The 23,363-nt window shown below is 42.1% G+C and overlaps 1 protein-coding gene across 1 annotated transcript; it reads right to left on the bottom strand.

Moving 5' to 3' along the window:
* Nucleotides 1–3,617: 3,617 nt before the first annotated feature.
* Nucleotides 3,618–21,520, bottom strand: KCNJ1 (potassium inwardly rectifying channel subfamily J member 1). The gene is made up of 2 exons (XM_013188646.3): nucleotides 21,399–21,520; nucleotides 3,618–4,864 (listed from the first exon to the last, which is right to left on the bottom strand). The coding sequence occupies exon 2, from the start codon at nucleotides 4,843–4,845 to the stop codon at nucleotides 3,730–3,732; it is 1,116 nt and encodes a 371-aa protein (XP_013044100.2). The 5' UTR covers nucleotides 4,846–4,864; nucleotides 21,399–21,520; the 3' UTR covers nucleotides 3,618–3,729.
* Nucleotides 21,521–23,363: the final 1,843 nt, after the last annotated feature.

Raw genomic sequence — 23,363 nt, 5'->3', positions numbered from 1 at the left:
GAGAAGATAAATTAAGTTTAGTGTAGACACATTATTCCCAAGCTTAGCTGCTTGGCTAGCACTTTCACAGCTAAACCCTTTAGGCCTTAATCCAGCAGTAAGTACATGGTCTGATTTCCTCTCCTGAAGAGAAAGAGACTTGCTTTGCTTTATACCAACCCAGCTGTTAGCCTCTGCGTCATACCCCACTGTGTGGAAAGGACTAGTTGTGGAAAGGGCTAATTGTTTCTGCTGCAGTATGGACAGATTGCAGACTGGATGGACAGACAGGGAGGGAGAAGAGAACCATAAGGCTTTAGAAAAGAGTGCTGTGGAGAGGCAAAAATGAAATGCTGTCACGGGTAAAGAAACCAGTCTTTGTTTTCCAGTATCGGATCTGTGGTTCCCTCCAGCCACTTCTGCTTAGCAAGATTAAATTTATTTTCATCCTCTTAACTGAACTTTCTTTTAATGGCAGTACGGGTGACAGCCCCCAAAATAGATTTCCTATGGAGTCTGTCCTGAGTGGCACTGTGTGCGGCATGTCTCCCGATAACCTTTTTTCCCTGCCCTGGGACGTTATCTCTCTGGTGACAAACAGCCCTCTCTGGACAGAAAGAGGAAATTCCACTCATTGTTCTCTTGCTGCAGGGCTCTATCTCCTGCCGGCTGCGCCGTGGGCAGGCGGCGCTGGCAGCCGCTTCCTGAGGTGACAGTCAGCAAGGGGGCTTCACTCCTAGATTCCCAGTTCAGTCCCAGTATGATCCCTCTCCAAGGAAGCTTGGTAGCTCAGCCATGGTCCTGTCGACCTGGGGTATGTCCCCCCGGTGCTGTCTCTGTTCATGCAGCAGCCGGTTCCACCTCTGTAGTGCTAAAGCGTGAAAGGACACAGTCGCCTTTCTGATACCGTAGGCAGCAAGGTGGCTGTTGAGCAAGGTACAACCGAACAGCCAGAAGGTGTGAACATCAGATGGCGTTCAGTCATCAATGGCAATCAGGTGGGGATTCAGACCGAGCAATCCTTGCAGTGGGATCAACTGTCTTCGGTTTGAGTCGTGGTAGCTCTAAGTGCTTCTAGGCGTAGAATAACATCTCACACGTGTGGTGTAGAGGCATAGGGGAAAAGGCTGGGAAAGCTGTCTCATGAAGAGCTTACAGACTTAGGATTGTGAGATAGCTTTACAAGGGAGGTGCCCAAAAGTGCGTTGTTTATAAATCCTTTAAGACTTGGAGGATGTGTGCTGCCCTTGGACAGGCACTAGAGTAGTCTTTGATTACTTTTTTTCCCTAGCACTAACATCGCAGACCAGCTTTCATTAAAGAAAGCAGGATTCATCCCTGTCACCTCACTGTCGAGGTGGATTGAACTTAAACGGATTATTTAAATGGATTTATGACTAATTTGTTTTTTCTGTGCAGTAAAGACTGTCTTCTTCAGTTAGGGGCCCGTTGGTGTGTCTCTTCTCCCAGGGGTGAGGGGTGTGACTTGTAAGCCTTGAGTGCTGACAGTACTGCTTTCCAGGGAAGTTACACACAGGGCAACTGTGCAGGAAGTCTGCAAAGGAAATGTAGCAGCAGTTATGGAAGGGCTGAGAAGCACTGAAGTAGCCTTTTTGGTGCAGACAAGCCAGGCACTCTTGAGAATTCATTCCACTTCCCTGCTCACTCCTAGATTTCTGTGGATAGCCGCTAATCGCTCCCTGCTTGTGCTTTGCCGTGCCACTCCACGTGGGCGATAATGACTGTCCTTCCAGACGGTCCGCGAGGCACTAATGGTCGGGGGGGCTCAGATGCTGTGCTGATTGGGGCTGTAAAAATAGTTTTACAGTTGGCAGTGCTTGCAAGACTGCAAAATCAGTACACTTGAGATATTGGGCAATGTCTGTGAATTACCTTAAAGATCTCTGCTGGCAGTTGCAGCATGCCCTGCAGCCAGCTGTCCGGCAGCCGTATTTAGCGGTTGTGACCTGTGCTGGGAACAGAGCTTTGTGCTGACCTTTCCACCTAGAAGTGAAGATGGGTGTAACAGCCGTGCCTTGAAGAGAGGAAAGACTGAGACGGTTGAGAATTGGCTTTTAAAGTGCTTTAGTGACATAATTGTTCTTAACATTGTTCTTTGTACAGCCGAAGTACTTTGTCCCACATTACAGAAGGCAACTAGGAAACACAGCGATTTGTTCTGAACCAACAAAGGGGTTGATGCTGCACTGGGGCTGAGACCTGAACAGTCTTGGTTTCCAGATGTTTATATTTCTACTCTCACAGTCCATTCATTTACAGAATTGTCTTATCATTTCACTGCTTAATTCTCCCTTTCTTTAAAAACCACTCAGTCCAACAGCATTTTAAAAGGCCCTTCTGTTTTACCACAGTGGTGAAAATAGATGAGCTGAGTTACATCACTGGAAGAGTTCCCAAAAAACCTCCCTCTTTGGTCTGTCACTTGGACTCTCAGCAAAAGAACTAGTTGGGAAAACAAAAGCTGTGAGGATGTGGAAATTCACCAAAAAGCTATTGAAGCATCTTGTATTTGAAACTTAAATGTCAAAAATTGTACCAGGAAAATGTTCACCACTACTTAGCTACCACTGAGCAGGACTCATTTGCTATAGAGGTGCACATTTTGCTGCGGTGAGATGAACCATTTGGAACTAAACCTGAAGTTGATGGTGAGGGAACCTCTGCATCTTTCCTGTGTTCTTGTTTTAAGAATACTTTCATTCTTCAAAGAAAGAGATCATTGGTATTTGTTTTATGGGTTTTTTGAAGGATACATCTATTGCTGGGAGTTTCCTGTCTTTTCCCAGAGAACTGCTTTTCTGCCAGGCATGAAGAAATCGATGTATTCATCTCCCCACTGCAGCTCACCTTCTTTCTGGACAATTGTCTTCAGAGATTTCCAATATATCACAAGTAGTCACCTCCTGGCGGAAATGGAGAGAAGAGTATCTGAAGTATGACACAATTAAGAATAAGCTGCAAAATTCCTCTTCTCCCATTGTGGTTGTCTCTGCTTCTGCTTGTTTTTCACCTTCTACTTCTTCTACATTTAGCTATTTCCCTGAAAGGAATCAGAGGCTTTCACAGAAGAGAAGCTTTTTTTTTTTTTTAATTAAGTTGTAGATGCAGCAGGATGGTCCAAGCCAAGTTTTGTTGTTTCAACTACCTTCCCAAGCATGCCCTATCCCTTAGTGCTCCATTTCTGTAGATGTACCAGCCTCAAAGAAAGAAGGGATTGTTTGAAAATATTTGAAAGTGCTCAAGTGGTATGGAGCCAAAGAGTCTGCTTTCACAGAGGACTTTGGCAACCAGAAACATACATTTTTTGGAGATTTTGGCTCCTAAGTCCCTTTGTATTTTTTTCATATTTACCTTCTGTCTCTTCTTTTCATGTTCTCATTCTGACATCTGTGCATCTTTAGCATGATTTGAAGTTTCTCTCCATCTTTTCAGGCTTTTTAAGACCTCCATGCCTCTGGGAACTTAGGTTAGTTGGACACTCCAACTTAGCAGCTTCATAAAATGTCCCATAGGTATAAAAATAAAAATTCTATGAAATATATAGCATAGTTAAATAGTGTTCTGGAGATCACTGGTGTGCAGGTCCTCTTTGATTTGAGGCTTATGAGAAGATGAATGCTGTTTTAGAGTTAAAACAAATCCGTGTTTCTTTTCTGTTTTACTAAGTTATTAATCTTCTCAAGATTGAATTCATTATGAAAAAAAGTGCAGTCTGGTAACTATTTGGAGCTACATTTTTGTGTCACTGCTTTCACTGGTTTCTGACAAGACAAAACCAGGATTGTCATAACCTTTCTTCTCTTTGGCTTTAGCTTCTTTCTCATTGTAGAGACAGAAGGCACAGTGTGGAGTCTCCACAGCCACTGTCTTGCTGAAGTTCTGGAAGTCTACTCTGTATTTCCCTTCTTTAGTCTTGGACACGATGGGAGCAAAGCGATAACCCCAGAGCACCTCTTCTGGGATGTAAGATGTCCTCACTTGACAGGTAGCACTGGTGGCTTCAACAGTGCCATCTAAAAACACCACCAATTCAAAATCTTGCTGCAGAATGGTTTCTGCTGCTGTGTGGAAGAATGGACTGTTCTTGTCTATGATATGATAAATAGTTAATGGGGAAATGAAGAAGAGATTCTCATTGCCAGCATCAACTATAAATTCTATGTTGACCTGGTCCAAAATGATTGTCTCTCCTTCTGGGGTGATGGTGGTCTTCAAGAGTTTTCCATAGATGTGGCTCCCAATTAGCAGACTCTTCCTGAGGTTTGCTACCCTTATTAGGAGGCAGAGCTTCCCACCACGTTTGCTGATGACAGCATTCTTACTGAAGGTGATGGTCTTAGCCCGGTTTTTGGACCTTGATATCTTGGCCAAGATGGCACCGCACATAAAGGAATTGATGATTACCCCCAAGATAGACTGGAAGATGAGCAGGAAAATGGCAGTGACACATTGTTCTGTGACACATCTGAAGCCATAGCCAATGGTTACCTGGGTCTCCAGGGAAAACAGGAAAGCTGAAGTCAGACCATTGATATTCTCAACACAGGGGGTGTGATTTATGGAAGGGTTGAATTCTGGAAGATCTTTGTGTATGTAGGCCACAACATACCAGAGGAGACCAAAAAGAAACCAGCTGCCTAAGAATGCTGAAATGAAGATAGTCATTTTGTATCTCCACCTCAGATCCAGGATAGTTGTCCATATATCAACCAAAAAGACAAACCTTGACTGCTCTACATTGCCAAACTCTATGTTGCACCTTCCATCTTTAGAAACAAGCCTTGCTCTTCGCCGGCTTCGCTCTGTGATGTGGCTGGTAAAGCGTTTCCGGAGGTAGTTGAACATTCCCTCTGCTGATAGTGCTCTGGAGAATGAGAAGTAATAAACATTATGGGTAATGCAGGTCTCATTTACCTGCGGGCAAGAAGTAAAGCCTGACGAAGTCTCAAGACGCTTGCTTAGGAAAAAGTTACATCATTTGCATATTTTCCCTTTGCTACTGGGGAAAAGTTCCAGTAAGTATATGAGGAAACTAACAGATTCTTGCCTAAGGAGCATTCCAGAAAAAAAAAAATAATCATTTTGGCTTGCTCAGTAAACTCGCAAAACTTTGAATCAGTCAACTGTTAACATTGTCCCTTGCTCAGCTGAATAAGCAGAGGCACAGAGAAGCAGCTGACTTCATTGTGGACATGAACTGGGAGACCAGGTGGGAAGTGGCTGAGTTTTGAGGTTTTTCTGCTTTCTAGAAGATGAAGTGGGACCTAAGAATTATGTGTGTGCATACATTGGCATTAGGAGACCCTGAATGTGACACAGGCAGTGAGTTTAGGAAGAAATAATAGAGGGTGCAGAAGATCTAATCAAGACAGGCAAATGCGGTTATTTTTAGCATAGTTATAGATTGGGTTTGAGGGTGTGAATTTCAAATTCTGGAAACACAAAATCTGGGTCTATTAGGTCAGAATAAAGTAAATAATTATATTCCAGCAACAGGGGTGTTGGATGTTTTCTCACCACAAAGGTAATGCTAAGACTAAAAGGGTCGGATTCTGAAATCCACCCTTAAAGGAAAATGCAGCTGTGTGTCCCTGTTAATTTTGTCCTTTGACTGGCCATGTTAACAGGAGACCCAGGCAATATGAGTCATTGATGGGGAGAATAATACAGATGTGTTCAGACTGGAATTTGGATCAGCCTGCATTTGGAAAGTTCCCAGGTTTGGAGTTATTCAGACATGCAGACGTGGGGTGAGGTTGATCCACTGTAGTTAGCGGCTGCTGTGTTCACAGGCTGGTCTGGGGTCAGATTTTGACCCACAACTTAGGAATGTTCTTAGAAGAAATAATTCATTTCAGAGCTGATCACCCTTCAAGCATAAAATGTGTTCTCTTGCCAGAGAAGATGTGTTAGATTAGCTAAGCCACCCTGGAAATGTACCCTGTATGCCTATTTATTTAGCCTTTTGTTAAACAAAATTCTTCTTGTGTAGCTGAATTTCACTATGTACTGTAATCTCATTTCTTGGGGGCAAAATGCTTCAGCTCAGAAAAAACTCAAATTAAAAACTTGAGGGGAAACTATTCTCCCTGGTGACTCACACAAAGGATGTTCTGAGTTTACCGCATCTGGAAGGGCATAAAGTCCCCAGCCATGTGCAGAGACTCGAATGTTTCAGGGACCTGCAGCTACTGTGGCTGCTGCCTGCTTTAGAAAGAGGTGGCACTTAGTAGTGCATCTCAGATAAGGCGGTGCTGGGAACTTTGTAATTGTTTGCTACTGGCTTGTTTTTGTTTTTGTTTTTTTGCTGCCATTTTACCCTTCCCAGTAAAAGGTGGCACTGAACACTTACAAATACTTTTTGAGAAGCGAGCTGAAGACGCTACATTACTAACCCAAAAGCCTGCGTCATATCACTGTCCCACCCTGGCTTCCATCTTGGCTAGGTGCAAAACACTTGGGCTCAAACCATAGTAAAACCGACTGCCCAATTTTCACTTGATTTCAGTGGGAATTATGTGCGGGAAGAGCTGCTGAGCTGCCTCGAGCCTTGATATCCTCTATCCAGAATGGGAGTAATCCATAGGAATATGCAGTGGATTACATACGTTGACATGAGTTGTTTACTGTGAAATTTGTCTTATTTAGATTCAGCCATTTAAATGTTAGGTAATTGCCTATGCCAGTTGTACAGCTGACTCCTAATTGCCAGTAAAGGAAGAATATGAACCCTCTGAGGAGCCGCTTGTCTTGTCTCCACACTTACAAAGTAATGAGCTGCTCTTTGGCAAATCTTTTTTTCATTTACTCTGGAGGCATCTAGATTGACTTGGAGAAGCTGCCTAATGTTTTAGCTGGCTAAAACAAGTCTTTCCATTAGACGTTATGGTTATGGGGACCATAGATTACCTTTTGATACCATAATCAGTAGCAAAGGGAAAATATTATCAGTAAGTAAAAATTAATTATTTTGTAAAGCCAGAAGTAAATTCTGTGATTTGATGTCCTTGCTTGTATTAACAGCCCTGAGAATGAATTGTTCCTGTCCTATATAGCTGCCTTTTTTCTGCACTTACAGTGAAACCACCTTTCTCTGCTTATTAAATTCAGGATGACAAAAATGAAGGTCGCTTGTAATGTAGCTTTTCACTGTTTAAAACTTTTGCCGCTAATTTATTGGTTGTGAATGTAGCTGACAAAGGTTAAACTTTAAGCAGGTACCCGAGGAAGGGGGAGAATGAGGTCACTTTCTAAACAATCCTCAAGTTTTATTTTCTTGACACGCTATTAATGTGTTCATGTTAATGCATAGTTTGAGCAAAAGAAAAAAACATTAATGTGCAACACACCATTCCCAGAAATGTCCCAGTGTTTAACTCCCCGGTGTGTGGAAACGTGCAGCTTCAGCTGTCATTGCTATTCATTTCATCCTCTTTGGCAGCAGTGCGGACACTGACTGTCAGTATCTGAACAGAGGCAGCGCGAGGTGCCCAGATGCCACACCCTGTGCATCTTATGCTGCGTGTGCATGCTTTTGGCATAGGTCAGCTCCTAATCCTACTGAACAAGTGTGGAGGAGAGAAATCTGGGGGAAAAAATGGGTTTCTAATCTAGCCATCTTTCCACGTAGGTTTGTGACAAATCGTTACCACGATTCTGGTAGGTCTGATTCAGCCCTCACTAGAAATCTTTCAAAATTTGATGGGGATCTGGACATACAAATCGACAGATAACAATCACAGAAGAGATGATGACAACAAGCTAATCAGCATGGTCCAGACTGCAGCCTTGAAAATAGATCCCCAGCTCTACCATTCTTTTCCTGCCTCTTTAAACCCTACATGCTGTCCTCAGACTGTTTTACAAGCCCTGTTTTAGCTACCCCCAAAAAGATAAAAGTCTGAAGAATTACACCCTTCTTCAGGCAGGATGACAAAGGAATTGTCCCTTCATCAAATCTTTCTTGCTCCCCCACACAACTGAAATGTGTTGATTCTCTTCAGCAAGACAAAAATTCCCTCCTGTATAAAAGCATGCTGCAAGTGTATCGCAGACTGTCTAGAGGAGATTATATAAGGCAAGTTATATAATATAGCACTCGGTCCTTTCAGTTAAAATCAGCAAAGTAACCCAACTATGTCTTAGCTAATATTTACCAGAATATGTTTCCTGCTGGGCCCAAATAAATGGGGTATTGCAGTCTGTTCTGCATGTGGAATGTCTTGCTGTAGGAGTTAGCAATGTTGTTGCTGTCCCCCGGCATAATACGTTTATAGAAGGTGCACGGCACCGCTTGTATTAAGCGATGGGACGTTTACCAATAGAACCACTCTGACTACAGATGACAGGTCAAGGTCAGCTACAAAAACAAGGAGTCTCCACTTTGCTGTTGCAGTCTCCTATTTCACAGAGATCACTGGCATAAGCAGAAACTTTTAGATTTCCGTTCTCACATTCCTGATCTTTCCTAACTAACCTATTCCCTCTACCCAGAGTAATTTATAAATGCTAAGAAAGTTAGTTCTTTAGAGATGCATTTCTGCTTTTCCTCCACCTATATTCCTGCAAGTAGGTAACAAGAGCCATAGAGTTCCTGATTGCTACATACCGGCTGGAGCTCCTCCGCTCACCCCGAAATGTAACTGAGTGGTCCTCTTCACTCCTGCTTGTTTTCAGTTGTTTTGTTTTGAAAAATTTTGAACGCAGGGGATAATGACCAGGAGCTTTAACTGATCTTTGGGTAAGTCCTGAGTGCAATGCTGGAAATCCGGGGAAATGGCTTTAATCTCAGTCACGTGCAGCACTGGTGGAGATCAGTGAGTGAAGGAAAGGGAAGGTGTTTGAGGCTTGATGGAGGTCGGACAAGAACAATGCTTTGTCACCTATTATTTCACTGAAGTTTTGATACCCATAGCTTCAAATATATTTCTTCCCTCAGCAATGGATGTATGAGCAAAGTTGACAGAGACTAATCATTAGGGGGAGACAGCATAAATGAAAAGCAGCCCACTGAACTTGCAACTTTTGATAGAAATACATTTTTATTAGGGATTCAGATGAAGTTCTATTGAGCTTTGGCAGAAGAAAGGGCGATAACAAAGTTAAAGGGTTGTTTTTTCAGTCCCATTTTGGTCTTTTCAAAAATTGGGTCTTCTTTCAGTCCTTTGCATAGTTTCTTTATGTTGAACTTTCTCTGAACAAAGTACGTGAAATATCCAGTTCCTAATACATTATAAAATCCCTTTTTTTTTTTACTAGAAAAGCCAACCACAACACTTAGTCTCATTGTGTATTTTCTGCTGACTGCTTTACTACTGAGAATTTTAGAGAGTACAGCTCATTTGCTTTTCAGTAGATGCCCTGACTAGAGCCGGAATTTGCCTGCTGGGATGGGAGGGCAGTAGCAGTATCCCAACTCCCTGTCTCACTGCTTCTATCAAAATTATATCAGAATCAAGGACTGCCAAAGAGAGCTGGCCTTGAATTGAATCAATTGTAAGTATAAAAAGAATATAACCTTGCCTACAGCAGCCAGTTACATTCAGCCCTAAGGATTTTTCTAAAAAGAATCTGATTTACACCATCCTCTGTGCCCACTTGATCTATGACAGACATGTTAACAAAGGGACCAGAAATGCTGGTACTGTCAAAATGACACAGGCAAGCTTTCTTCTTGGACTTGGCAATGTCATTGTTAGGTATTTATTCCTGATATCAGATCTGAGCACTGAACACCGTGGCTGTACTTCCGAAGCATTGACTGAAATTCCAGTTACACCTGGGAGACGTGATCCTTCAGTCTGGTGCAGCATGCTAACTGGGAGTCTTGGCACAGCCCCGCTCCAAGTGACTATGTTTTGCTAACCTAAAATCCAACTGGAATTTCTAGTGGGTACACCAAAGGATTTTATCCACTGCCTTGTCCCCTCTCCTGCCAAGCAGAGTTACTACAACATGTTAGAGCCGCCCTTTCCCATTCCAGTGATGGCTGTTTTTAAGCAAGAGAGGCAAGGTGGTACCTACCTACCTGTGGGCTGTGCATTTTCTGTAATCACTGTGAGTATGAAATATCTCTAGAACAGGTACCTTTTGTCTCAGATTACTGTAAACACATAGGTATGATCTATCCAGCTTTATGTGAGTCCGCTTAAGTGCCCAACCTATCCTCTGTAGTCAGAGGGGAAGAAAGGTTCATCCTTCTGTCATTCAAACTGGGTGAACTGGGAGTGTTCCAGCCACCGCTGGCAGTGATAGCACAAGTACATGTGTCGTCTCCTCCCTTGCTTCCCCCATGTCCCGGTTTTTAAGGGAAGGAAACCTGCATGGACTGATGTATGGGGTGTATGGACTCTCCAGGAACCATCATTACATAAGGGACTAAGAGACTTCAGGAAGACGGCTGTAATGCCTTGCCAGCCGGTTACAGTAGGGGTTTCTAACCCACTACCTTAACTGGATCTTCCTTCTCATTCTGCTTCGTGCTTGCTTTATGGAGTTTGCTCTCTGCTTTGTTCTGCTGAGCACACCTAGTGCCACTCACATGAACGTGCCTTGGAGCCGTACCTTTCACTGAGGCGTCAGTGATAACGCACGGTAGCTGCCTGCATCCAGAAACGTTGCTCACACTATGCCTGCTGCACGTTGCTTGAAAAGACAGGCGGCAGTTTCCCCTCACAAAGCTGACTTGAAAGAACAATTCATAGATGAGAACACAGGCAAATGAGTAGATGAAAGAACATGCACCACAACAACAGGCACTTGAGAAATCTTACTTTCTTGGAGGCTTGGACTGTTTGGGGTCCGCAAAGGTTAACACACTTCAGGTGTACAAATAAAAGGTTTACAGCAGTAAGGCCAGTACTGTCACTGTTAGCAATTAATGTTATGGTACTTAGTGCTGCACACAAAGTTAATCCATGGCTGCATTTACTGAGGGAGAGAGCCTGAAGAGTTCAGCTGCATGGAGAGCATATGTCACATATGCAAACACCATCGAGGCTTGGGTAAACATACAAAAGCAGCATTTCTTCCTGCCTTAGGAGCCACGGAGGCAAGAGGCCAGCCCTGGCCCACAGATACTCCCTTTCTGCCACTTACTGGAAACATGGCGCTTGTAAAACAGCTGTCTAGACAAAAACATTTGCCAGCGCATTCTAGCAATGATCTCTTCATAAGGACTAAAGGAAACTTCATTATTTGATTATATATTTTTGCAGTGCCAGACTAATTTCTCAGCTAGACTGCATCTCCCATAGCACCTTCTACTATGACAGAGAATTCCCATGTTGCAGATGATCCACTTCGCCCTCAGGATATGTCGTGAGATATGCACTCATGCTGGGTATCTTGCCTCTGGAGAAGAGAGAACTGGGAGCTAAGCTGTCTTTACCATGTAGCAGGATTTCCCAACAGAACTATTTCTATTTTCAGACAATTAGGTTTTCACTGAAAACATTAATTTTTCAGCAGGAAGTGGCTCTCTGGGAGAAATTATTTCTCAAGCAAATTATATCTTTTGGGACTTCTCTTTGGTCAAAAGAAAAAGATTCTCCTTGCAGTGTTTTTGTGTGTGATGTGTCATTGCAGTTGCAAAAGAAAAAATTGGGGCTTTAACACAACCAGTGTTATGCTAGTTGAGTATTCTACTTACTGATTTACTGAAAAAATCTTGAAAATAAAATATTTTGCTTTCTGATAAATTTTTCAAAGGAGAAAGGCAAGTTTTGTCCAGTCACTTTTCTTTTTTGTTGCCAGAAAAAGGCATTACACTCCAAAGGTGTGGGGATGGAGGCTGTAATAAGCCTCACCTGGGTGACTGAGTAGACGCAATCTGTAACCACAGAGCTTATTGCAGTAATGTGTGTGCTGGGAAGGCTGTACAGCATAAACACCACCTATAAAAGTCACGGGGAAAATGGACACAGTCATGTGAGTCAATTCTGCGCGCGCTCTCGTTTTGTTATTCTTTGCTGAATTATTAAAGGGGTTGAATCATTAACTTACAATTTGTTTCTGCAGATTGGCAATGTCAAGTCTCAGTCATCAGCTCGGTGCACTGAAAGGGCTTTCCGCAAATGCCCTGAAGGCTGAGAGGCAGCTGACTCAGGCATCAGCCACACAGCTAGAAGACGGCCGCTACCCAAGGCAAGACCACCTTTGAACACCGTGACAGTTCTGACCCTGATTTGGCATCTAATCTCAAGGTATCTCAGCATTACCCTGTCATTTCAGAGCTTCCATTCACATAAACTCTTTCTGTCCAACGTGTTGGTGAATTTAAATTGATAGTGGCTCTGTACCACCCCAAAAAAGACCTAGCAATGGGTATGACTGAAAATAATGACAGAAGGACCTAGAACCGAGAGAAAATATTTGGCATTGTTACAACAGCTCCCAGCATGGTTGGAAGAAGGCTCTTGCTTACTCAGTGCACAAGAAAAGCATGAAGTTGCTCTCTTTGCACTCTGCACAGCACTAAAGAAAAGCAAGAAATCAAATGTTGCCATGATACCAAGTTTTCTCACAGTAGTTCACATCACAGGGTATAGCTAATTTGAGTAGAGCTGCGGTAAGAGAATACTCAGAACAGGCTGCAACAGCCTTGCGTGCCCTGCTGTGTGGTCACACACGGCATGCTCAGTCAGCCTTAGAGACAGGACTGGATTTACTATTTGCCAGACCTGTAACACTCCTTCTGTGTGAACCTGAGGAAGATAAGAGAAAGGCAAATGAGCACCTAACCTGGATTATACTGCAGTAGGAAGAGTTAAATTCTGCCTCTGTGTTTTGGTGACAAAGACTGCACACGGCTTATCGGTGCTTCAACCAAATGTTTGCAACTCATGGTATGAACTGCACACTGCAGTGTTGTTGCTCTGCTGCAATCTTTCAGCTGCTTATAGAAACAGGGTGAACAGTGCAGTGGGTGGCTGTCCCAGTCAGCAGTCGGGAATATTTTCATATAGCTTTAAGAACACTGTCCTACTGCAGTCCTTACCTTAGCTAGGCTGTAAACTTAGCGTCCCGATCTTTTGTGGCTAGCAAGGTGACTTTAACATTGCTAAACTGTCAACCTAACCACAGCAGAATAGCTGCAACCTTGATCTTGGTAAACCAAATTCAAATCCCTGCTTTGCAAGGTTGCCATTGGGAGCCTCAGCCTCAGGCATTTCTCAGATGGCGAGATTGTGAGGAAAAAAAGAAATTGGAGATGTACCAGATGATGTGATAGATGGTAGCTGCATTCTGCAGCAGTAGCCTGCAGTTCCACCTAAATGGTTAAGGATGTGAAGAGAAGAAAGTTGGATTCATTGGTCTGGAAATAGGCAGTTTTTAATCTGTAGTCCTGAATGTGTGGTCTCAGACTGTTTCCATTGCTTTCTAACTCATTTTCCTTGTCTGCAAAGGAAATAACAGTAATTCCACTACTTTATGTGCAACTGCAAAGCTATTTTAGTACTGATACTGTTTTTTTTCATGCTGTAGACTGTTATGTTATTACAAAGCAACTTTCGGATTTCCTGTACTGAACAGCATGTTGCTTCAGTAGTAACTGAAATGATCCCTGAACACAGCTGTCATTTATAAAGTATTTTTGGATCTTTCAGGAGCAATGGTGCACTATGAATACAAATTATTGCTATTTTTTCCATGGAGAGGGCAGCTCTTTCATACTTTTTTCTATTGCTTTCTTAAGATAAAGAACAAAGTGAGGAAGGTCTTTTCTCAAGATGAAAGTGTGTGTTCTTGTGTATCTTTCTCCTTGGAAAATTTATATCACTGAACTGTGTGTATAGTAGTTTTCAGTCCGCACAAATCAGTTGCCAGACATTACAGACTTGCTACATTGCAGCACAAATTCTATAAGGCTTAATATTTAGAACCTCTCATTCCCCTTCCTTTGGTAACTAGTATTCTCATAAGTGAAACCCACGTATATTTTATGAGAGTTTTTTTTCTACTATTAGTTCTTTTACTACTTTTCCATCTATTTGTTCCTTTTCTCTGCTAATTGATTTTATTTTGCATTGTTTTGTAATCCAGTTCTCCTGGTTTCTTGAGTTTCTGTGCCAAGGATCATAGTTTCTCTTAGGCAAAAATATTAGCAGACTACTTCCTTCATGAGCATGTGTTAGGACCCTCTGAATGGCTGTGGCCTGTCTGACATTCAGAAGTGCCATTCAGAAGTTTTCCAGTAGATTTATCAGAGGAGTATCATTCCAGACTTGCTCTCCATTAATAGGAATTTTTCCTTGAACTTACTGTTTTATCCCAGAAGGATAAAAAGAGACCCTGATTCCTGTAATCAGTCAGGTGGGCTACAGCTGGTAAAAGGGAATGGGAGCATCTAGGAGGGACAATGTAGCATCTCATTTCTTATTGTGTGTCTAAAAAGCAAAGAAACGAACAAGTGAGATCATAAAATTGTTAAAAATGGAAATGGCTCATTGCATTTTTGAAGAGATGCGCATTCACTTATACCCTTTTGGATAGTTTAGACTCTCTCATATAGGAGGTCTTCCTAGAAATCTTGAAGTTAGGTAATCAGTCATGCATTTGTCTACAAGCCTCAAATATTCTGTGGGACACCTGTTCTTTTTTCCCCTTATCTACCAGAATGTGCCCCTCATGCAGTCAAAAAAAAAAAAAAAAAAGCTTTAGGGCACTGAAGTTCATGGCAATGTCGTAGAGTAATCTGCCCATCTGACATTCTGCACTTACTGAAACACATGATCACCTACCTGCTGATCTGCCATACTCCTTTTTCTGCTCACTGCGCCTGCAAGTCTCTCACACAGCAGCTGCAAGGTAGATTGGCACTTGCTGGCTGATGCTGCATGTTTAATCAGTTGAGGTTCAACAGTAAGAGTATCAGACATCGGTAGTTTGGAAGATTTCTTTCCGTCATTCAGTGCTCTGATCAGAAGCGCTGGCAGCACTGCAAACTTTGATTGACAGATTATGTCCTACCTCTGGTTCCTGATGTCTGATTTCTATGATGTTCAACCAAGCTGTCTAGATGCATCTTGTCCCCTTACAGTCTCATCTCAATAGTTTTTCCCTCATCTCTGCTTGGCTGCTGCATCTTGAGGTGGGTGGCAGCAGTCATTCCAGTGCCTTTTGAAGGGACATATAACATGTCCTGCAGCCAATGCCATGGCTTTTAAAATCAGTTTGTGGTCACAAGTTCTGGACTGTGAAAAAGTCTGACTTGTGAGATTTTCAGCTGCAGTCAAAGGTATCAAAGACATTTTGTGCTCTTTAATATGAGGTTTGCTGAAGCAAGTTTTGTCTGTCTGAATTAGAGAGCCAGAGCCCACCTGTGCCTAATGGATTGGTTAAAATGTTCTTGTGACTTACTACAATTGAATGCCATTAAAGCTGAACATTTCAGGAGCAAGTTTTGAGAATCAAATCTCAGATGGCAGCTATTTGCCTAATATTCTACTTTTTTTTCCACATCTCCTGCAGAAAGCAAACAACTTTTAGTTACAGAAGAAAGCTGATTATTCCTTGAAATACTAAAACTCCAAAATGTCCCTTTCAAGCTAATTTCTGCTTTCAGGGGCATGCACAGTGCCTTTTGAAGGTATTGGGGTACACCAGCTGCAAATCTAAAGACAGACAGTCTGCTGTCCCTGGGGTATGCAGGGTTTCTGGGTTTCGCCAGTACAGCTTTTTCTGTTCCAACCCTTCAGTTACTTTTGTGTTCCTAATTATTTATATAAGTGTAATTGACTTGCAAGACATTTCTGGCTTTCAGTGCACATTGAGTGAATTATTGACCCATCACATGGGTCATTGATGTGAAGAGACATATGAACAAGCTGGGTACAAAATAGCTACTTCGCATTCTTAATAGCAAATGTAAGCCACTAATAACTTTGCTTGATGCACTCAGAGTCTGCACAATTTTAGTTTAACATGCGTATGGCTGAGTTCATCCTCAGTGTAATTTGAAATTCATTGGGCATGGACTTCATCTCCTTATGCTACTTTAAAATCTTTCCTGTGTTGAGATGTGATATGCTAATTCCAGAGTTTATGGCTGACTTAAGATGCTACATTTGAAAAATCAAATCCAATTAAATCAACTTATTACCAAGGTCAGAGACTAGTATTCAGCACATTCTATTCTTTGTTATTTCACAGTAAAGAGTAAACTTAGCAAATATATTGTGTCTCAACCCATAAAGCAAGTTGATCTGTCCTAATAAGAAGGCTTCTGGCTACAGCACCTAGGAAGCATAATCAAGTGTTAAAATATTCCCTGAGGAGTCCAAATATTTGAGCCTAGTTCCAGCTTTTCCCTTCTTGTTGTGTACTATGGGACAAGTGCTCTCCTCTTAGTGTCTGTTTCCCCATCTACTCATAATATGGAAGTAAAACTAGGATGTCGTGTGGATGAAGTCAGTGACTGCAAAGAACATCAGTTTACTGTCAGTATTTTAATGGAGCTCAGGTTTTAGGAGAATACATAGATAGAAGATGCCCAATTGCCATATTGGTAGAAACTTATTTATTATCAGAATAATAAGAAGAAAAGCTTATGTGTGCCTAATATCTTAATATTCTCAGTAAGGAGGGAAAAGAGGGGCATATACAATGTTTTTCTGAGATGGACAAATATTAAGCTGATTAGTAGGTGCTAAGCAGATGAAAGTCTTTAGTTTGAGTGCTCTCACTGGGCAAGTCTTGTATCTAAATTATCCTATCAACAAAGTGCCCAGTGGCTCTTTGTGCCTCATAATGTTCAACATCTATTGCATTTCCAGCAGAAGGTCATTATATTCCAGACAAGACCAGACAGACATGAGATGAATGTTGCATTCTTAGATACCCTTTACAAATAACCCACTGTCTCTTTTCCAGTGGAAAGCATAGCTTAATCTGCACAGACATCTTGCATCTGTCCTGCTTGCATTATGAGCTTAAGTCTCACTGAAAATCTTTTCTACAGTGTGGATTCATTCCACTGACCTGAGGGAATTTATTGAAGAGCCTACATTAGTAGCTCAGATTCTTCAGAGTTCCTCTCCAGTCATCAAAAACTGGCACCTCAAGGTACATTTCTTCCATCTTGTCACTCCTGTCAAACTTAGATAGCTGACTCTCCAGCTACACAAGCTCTAGGTACCAAGATTCCTATTCTAACTATTTCTGTTAAGTGCCTAATTTGAACACAGGGCTAAGTTACTTCCAAAAACAAGGCTGTTATTTCAGTTACTAACAAGCATTTAGAAATCTTGTGTCAGTTGTCCTAGATCACATAGAATTCAAAGCAGACCTTGGGATGTGATTTGAGATTTCCATAGTCCTAGCAAAATGGTGTAAATCCAATGAAGGATTGATTTCACCTCACTTTACCCCTCAAAGTTTTAGGAAAGCCCAGGCAGCTGATCTGGGATACCAGAGCTGGAGTGTAAGAGGACTGGAAGAGCTGTTCTATACAGCATCTCATCTCACCTGCACACCACCAGGTTGTGTGGACATCCTGGGTGACAAGTTTAGATATAATATCCAAATTTCAGGTGAATGAAGGAAGTAAGGTCAACTCCCTTATCTCTTGACCTTACTCCCACACACAGTAGCTGTTCAGATTGCAGCAGCTGTATCTATGTGGTGAACGTCTCTTCTATAATTCCCTGTTTTTCTCTTTGGGACAGAAAGCTCTAGGGCTTCAAACAGGAAATATTTCGCTGTTTGTTATCTGCTTCATGATTACCCTGTGAACACTTCTCCCTACACAGAAGCACAGAAGGCAGTTGAGAGAGTTTATTAAAGTATGAGCCAGCTTAAATTACCTTGCATTTATTGTGGGATACTGTGGAGAAGGCACATTTGCATATCAAAACTCTGTGTTGTGAAATCAAGAAACAAATAAAACTATCTTATCTCTGTGAGCACTCAGTATGGCATGTGCAAACTTATCAGCCGCCCACAGGCTGAATGTGGTCCAAGTTACCTGTTCTGTAGAAAAAGCTTGTAAAGATATTCAGGGTGAACTAACAAAAGAGTGTGAATCTCAGCTGTTAAGCTCCTTCTCCAATATGCCCGCCAAACCACAAGCCTGTTTTGCAGACAAGAAACAGAGCCTCAGGCTATATAGTGCTAGTACATCTTTTGTTGGGCTGTGCTGCTGAAGGAACAGATGCCTGGGACTTCTGTAGCAACTTTGCTTTGTCTTGTGATTGTATGTAAAGGAGGGTAAAGCCGCATCCTTCTGCCAAACTCCCTCATTCCCACTGTAGTCCAGAGATGTAAGGATGTACCTTAGCGTGACGATGAGCTGCTGATTACACTTGAAACACAAGAGGCCATTAGTAGCTTTCAGGTACAGGATGCTCAAACTGCATGGCTGGAAAGTGCTTTCCACTATGACGCCCCTTCAAGGACCACCCATTTACCCCAGAATATCACCGCTTACCAGCCATTAGGGGGGGTCCACAGAACTTCTGCCAAGAAATGTGAATTCCCAGAACTGTTCTCTGTTACATTTCTCCTGGAACAGTCAAGGGCAGACAGATCTGGATGGAGCTGGAAACCAGCAAGAAACTTGGTGAAAGGAAATGAGGCATGAGAGCCTCTTTCTGCTACCTGTCTCGTTACCCCCTGCCAAAGGGTGGCTGAAAGTTGAGGGGGGGTCGCCTGCTGCTCCTGCACATGTCAAAACTCACTTAAATGCCTTGGAAGGTTCTGAAACCAAGAGTAGCCTGTGGTTGGTAGCAATGCAATTTGCCTGTTGTTACTAGGGCTGGTGGTTAAGCCAGATGAACAGATGCCAAGATAAATATCACTGGGGCATAAGACATCAAGCATGAGTGTGATAATGGAAAGCGATCTAGAGAAAACAGTAGCATCAACAAGCGCTTTTCAGGAAAGGTCAAAGAAGGTTCTTAGGAACTTGCATTGTGAGCCACCTCCTGCATTTATGGTGCACTGTCTGCAGGGTGCACATGGGGTGGGAGCTTCTGGTTTCTGAAAATAGCGTATTGACACAGAAGGTCTTGGGGTAGACAGGTCTGAGAGGCAAGAGAGTGGGAGCCAATACAGGAAATCCTGTCCATTGCTTCTACCATACTGCGAGAGAGCTTGGAGAGCTTGGGGAGGTCAAAAACAAAAGTTGGCTGGCTGCTTCCCCTTTGAAGAGGGAAGTAATAAGCAGGGAGCTTTAGTGTCCCCTGAGGGGATCTGGATTTGACACTAGTGGGAATTTTAGGCTGCTGAATTGGTTTAAGGTAAGCACTACTTTAAAATTCCCATTAGTGATCTGAACCAAAAGAAACTGAATTGTAGGTGTTTCAAAGCAGGCTAAAAGATTAGTGGCACAAAGAACACTGATGCGACATCACCAGAACAAAAAGAAAGGCCTAAAAAATGAGAAGGGAAAGAATTAAGTGCTTCATTGGTCCTGATTCACAGCTTTGAGCCAATTTTACACTGGACTGATTCCGTTGAAATTAGATGAATTATACCTGTATTCAGTTTTAGTAATTGTCCCTTTTGTTCATATTTAGTTAGCCTAGTGGGTAAATGTTTAGGAAAAGCTTTGAAGAACCTAATCTCACATGACAAGTCAGGTACTGGAGCCTGTCTTCTCTGTCCCAGATACTCTGAAAGATTCCTGGGAAAACCAGGGAAGGTGAGAATACATATTTTGAAAGTGAATGGAGTATTAAAAAAAATGCTTAAGATAACAAAAGTAATTAAGGCCAGAGAGTCTTGCTGATCTCTGACCTAACCAAACAAACTTTTCTATGTATATCAGTTACCCAGTTCCTTTTCCTTTGGCATTTATATGCAGTATAACCCATACCTTCCCCTTTCTTTACCACATTCCCAAGCTTATGTACCACCCCCAGCCCTCCTCCTTCTTCACACCCAAATAAAATCCATGATTAAAGACTTAGTGCCCTTTTGCCCTCCTCTTTCCCCACTCCACACATTGCTTCCACTAACAAAGGCTGTGCTTCCAAGTTCTCACAGACTGACTCCCAACTACTTGCCATCAGCTTTTCAACTTGAGACCAATCCAAGAGGGGAAGAGATGCCCACTGTTCAACCATTTCAAGCGCACCCCTCCTCACCCCTATGTTTTGTGCCTTGTTCAGCTCCCCCGTCCTCAATGAGGAGCACTGCAAAGCAGGGTCAGGGTCCAGCAGCTTGAACTGTGCTGGTATGCACTACAGCAAATTATGGTTAATCAGATGTATTGGCTTGGGCTGAGGCTCTTACGCAAAAGCACCTATAAGACTCTGCATGCAAGGAGAAAGAACTTGCTGCCACTGCCCAGCACAAGTGGGCTATTTTGACGTTTGTGTAATGCACGTATTGCTGTTCGGAAGCCTCTCCTGTGACTGGGTATTAGATGAAAAGGATCAGTCCCTGGGCATTGCTGTACCTGTGTTAAAACTGAGTTGGTTAGTCACTATGGTACCTATGCATAATGCTTATTAACAGTTAGCAGCTGAGGACCTAAACTTCTGCTGCACTTTAATAAGTTTTTTAACAGAATTTAAGGAAACAGTGGCAAATATTAGATAAGCACCTATCGAAAAAGTTTGTGGTGCAGGACATAGAGGCGATCAGAGCAGAAGGGGCACCTGTTACTTCCTGATCATTCAAACCATTACTGGGTTATTTTCTAGTTTGATTCTGTAATGGAGATTTTTACCCTCTTGTGCAGTGAAGTTGCATCATGCAGAAAATTGGTTTGTTTAAGTAAGAACTTTTACGGTGTCTTTCATCAAATGTTCTCAGAGAACATAACTAATAATTCATTAAAGGGGCACTGTCAGCTGGAACACTTTAATTACCATTTTCTGACAAGTCAACCCTTAAGTGGTATGTCCTGATTTTTAAATTTATTACTAACACATATGCAGTTTTTTCTTTTTCCCTGTTGATGTTTATATGAGTTGAGAAAAGTAATCGACTATGAGACTATGGAAGTCAACCATGCACTACATGTTGTCATGCCCCAAATGGGAGAGAATTTAAGGGTGGTTTTTTTTTTTAACAGTACTTTTGAGAAACTCATTACTGTAGCATCTGAGCATCTCACAGTGCATCTGAATGCACTTCTGGTATGTGTAAGTTATAGCTTGAAACTGAAACACAGTGAAGTTACGGTCTAGCTGTAAAGATCGTTAGCTATTTCTTGTTAACCGTTCTGGTGCACGAACTTAGCCTTTTAGTAACTACGAGGTCAAGACAGGCTGTCTGATACTAATACAGGGTTAAAATAACAATACTGGCTATTACCACAATAGCTAATTTGCAGCTAACTCGTATCAGCTTATCCCACTGTAGTCTGTTGCATAGCCATACTTCAAGGCCCTTCCAGCCTGGTGTCACTGGCAGCTTTCAAGAAAATACTGTAGCACTAAGCCTCTTACCTTGGCGTTAAGCAGTAAAGGTGACTGCAGAAGGGAGGTGGGAGAAAAAGCTGCCCGGCTTCCTGTATCCCCTAGACCATGTAATTCCCACAGGACTTTGGTCCAAGAGCTTCTCTACCAAGGGAAGCCAGCCCAAGGCCCTCCTTGGCTTTTATGTGTGGCCGTGTCAGCTCAGACTGGTTGCCAGCTCATCTATATGCAATGGCTCATTAACGTTGTGGCTCAGTTTATATATTCTGTGTGAAAGGCAGAGGAGTGGCTGCTAGGTGGATTTGAAAAATACAGCAGAAGGGTTGAGTTGCTGAATTTAGGAAAAGCAGTGTAATACTACCCAAAGAAGCTGTTGTTACTATCAGCAATCTATCAATAAATCAATGAGTCTCTTGCCCCATCCCAGTAGTATAAGGCCAACAGAAGTGTCTTGACTACTTGAGGATCATGCCTTTGTTTTATATGGGCTGCGTGGTCTTGGAACCACACTGGAGGAGGTCTTTAATACCTTCCTTATTCTGCAGAACCCTTTGCAGTTTGATTTATTTGGTCTGCGGTGTATTAGATGTATGTACCCTTGCTTAGGGTTTCCTTCCTAGATCTGAGCTGGAACCAGGAGTCCGTCTGAAATCTTTGCAGAGGGACTGCAGGAGTTAACTCTTTGCAGTAAAGATGCTGCTACTCTCTCTGCATTGCTGTGATCTTGGAGCTTGAAGAAATGTGCATCTCTAGTATTTCTCAGTCCTTTGGTAGAGCCTTTGCATCTCATTGTTAAGGGATTGAGTGATTTAAGCCCAGAATAATCCAATTTACCTATACACACATAAAAATTACATCTCTAAGTTAATTCTTCAAATTCCCTCAAGTTAGGAACGCGTTTCTTCTCAATCTAATACAGGTATCTAAGAATGCATTTTCTTGTAGAGGCGCGCATCCTTCTCCATCAATAGAGAGAGTACTTAGGTGGCTGAAGCAGTTTATATCTTTTGATGCCTGCCATAAATAACTGAGTTCTACCCCCAACATTAAAATCCTCAGATAGGAGGTTGGTCTTCCCTGGTTTATACAGCAATAGGAACCCAGTGCTTCCAGCTACCCACCAAAGGTGGGTGGAGGACATCCTGTGGGCAGGACCTCCTCATTTTCTCAGAGACTTAGAAGAGGCTGGGAATAGGAATTGTACATTAAAAAGTTATTTAACACTCGGGCAGAGACAGAGCTGTTCACACAATTAAAAAACAGGAGCTTTGTGACTCAGTGACAGAGCATTTGCCCCAGAGTGTTCTGAAGACAAAAAGCACTGATACAAGGAATTGAGTTTGGATATTAGCCATTCCATTGTTTTAATAGCTCAGTCATTAATAATAAATTTGATAATTTAATTTTAATTTAATTTAATTTTAATTAAACAGCACTTTTCATCTCCCAAGTATTTTAATCCATCTGTTATATCTCTTAACACTCCTGTGAGGCAGGTATGCTATTAGTGATACCAGCATATATAGGCTATTATAGCACCAAAAACACTGATGATGGAATTGCTGCAGATAACTTTACATTTTAAGTCATTGATGTGGTATACTCAGAAATAATAAATCTGGTTATTGTTATACTGTACCAGTACCTGCAGGAATCCTGTCCTGTTCACCTTATTGGCAGCTCATGATGGCACAAATTAAATTTCTTGCCTCAAATAACATATTACAGACTGTTTAACGTAATTTTTCTGAAGAAAGAAGCTAATTCTTCTGCGATGAAACTCAGTGGTGGTTTTTTTTACCCCACTAGCTTCAAAGAGCACGTTGAGCCCTTCAAGGGTTTTACTTCTGTTAAATATTATCCTCAAAACTGAGAAATTAAAAGTGAATGGGCTTTCTTCTTTCTTCCACTAAGACATGTCAAAAGAGTATTATAAAAAAGAATACGTTTCCCTAGCTTTCAGAAGCTCATGTAATGAATTTCAATTGCAGGTTT

This window comes from Anser cygnoides, chromosome 21 (genome assembly GCF_040182565.1).
Source record: "Anser cygnoides isolate HZ-2024a breed goose chromosome 21, Taihu_goose_T2T_genome, whole genome shotgun sequence".
Lineage (NCBI taxonomy): Eukaryota > Metazoa > Chordata > Aves > Anseriformes > Anatidae > Anser > Anser cygnoides.
Note: the sequence above shows the minus strand (reverse complement) of the source record. Positions and strands in the feature narration are given on the sequence as shown.

Coding starts and splice junctions, on each gene's coding strand:
- KCNJ1 (XM_013188646.3), bottom strand. CDS start 4,845: ATGTTCAACTACCTCCGGAAACGCTTTACCAGCCACATCACAGAGCGA.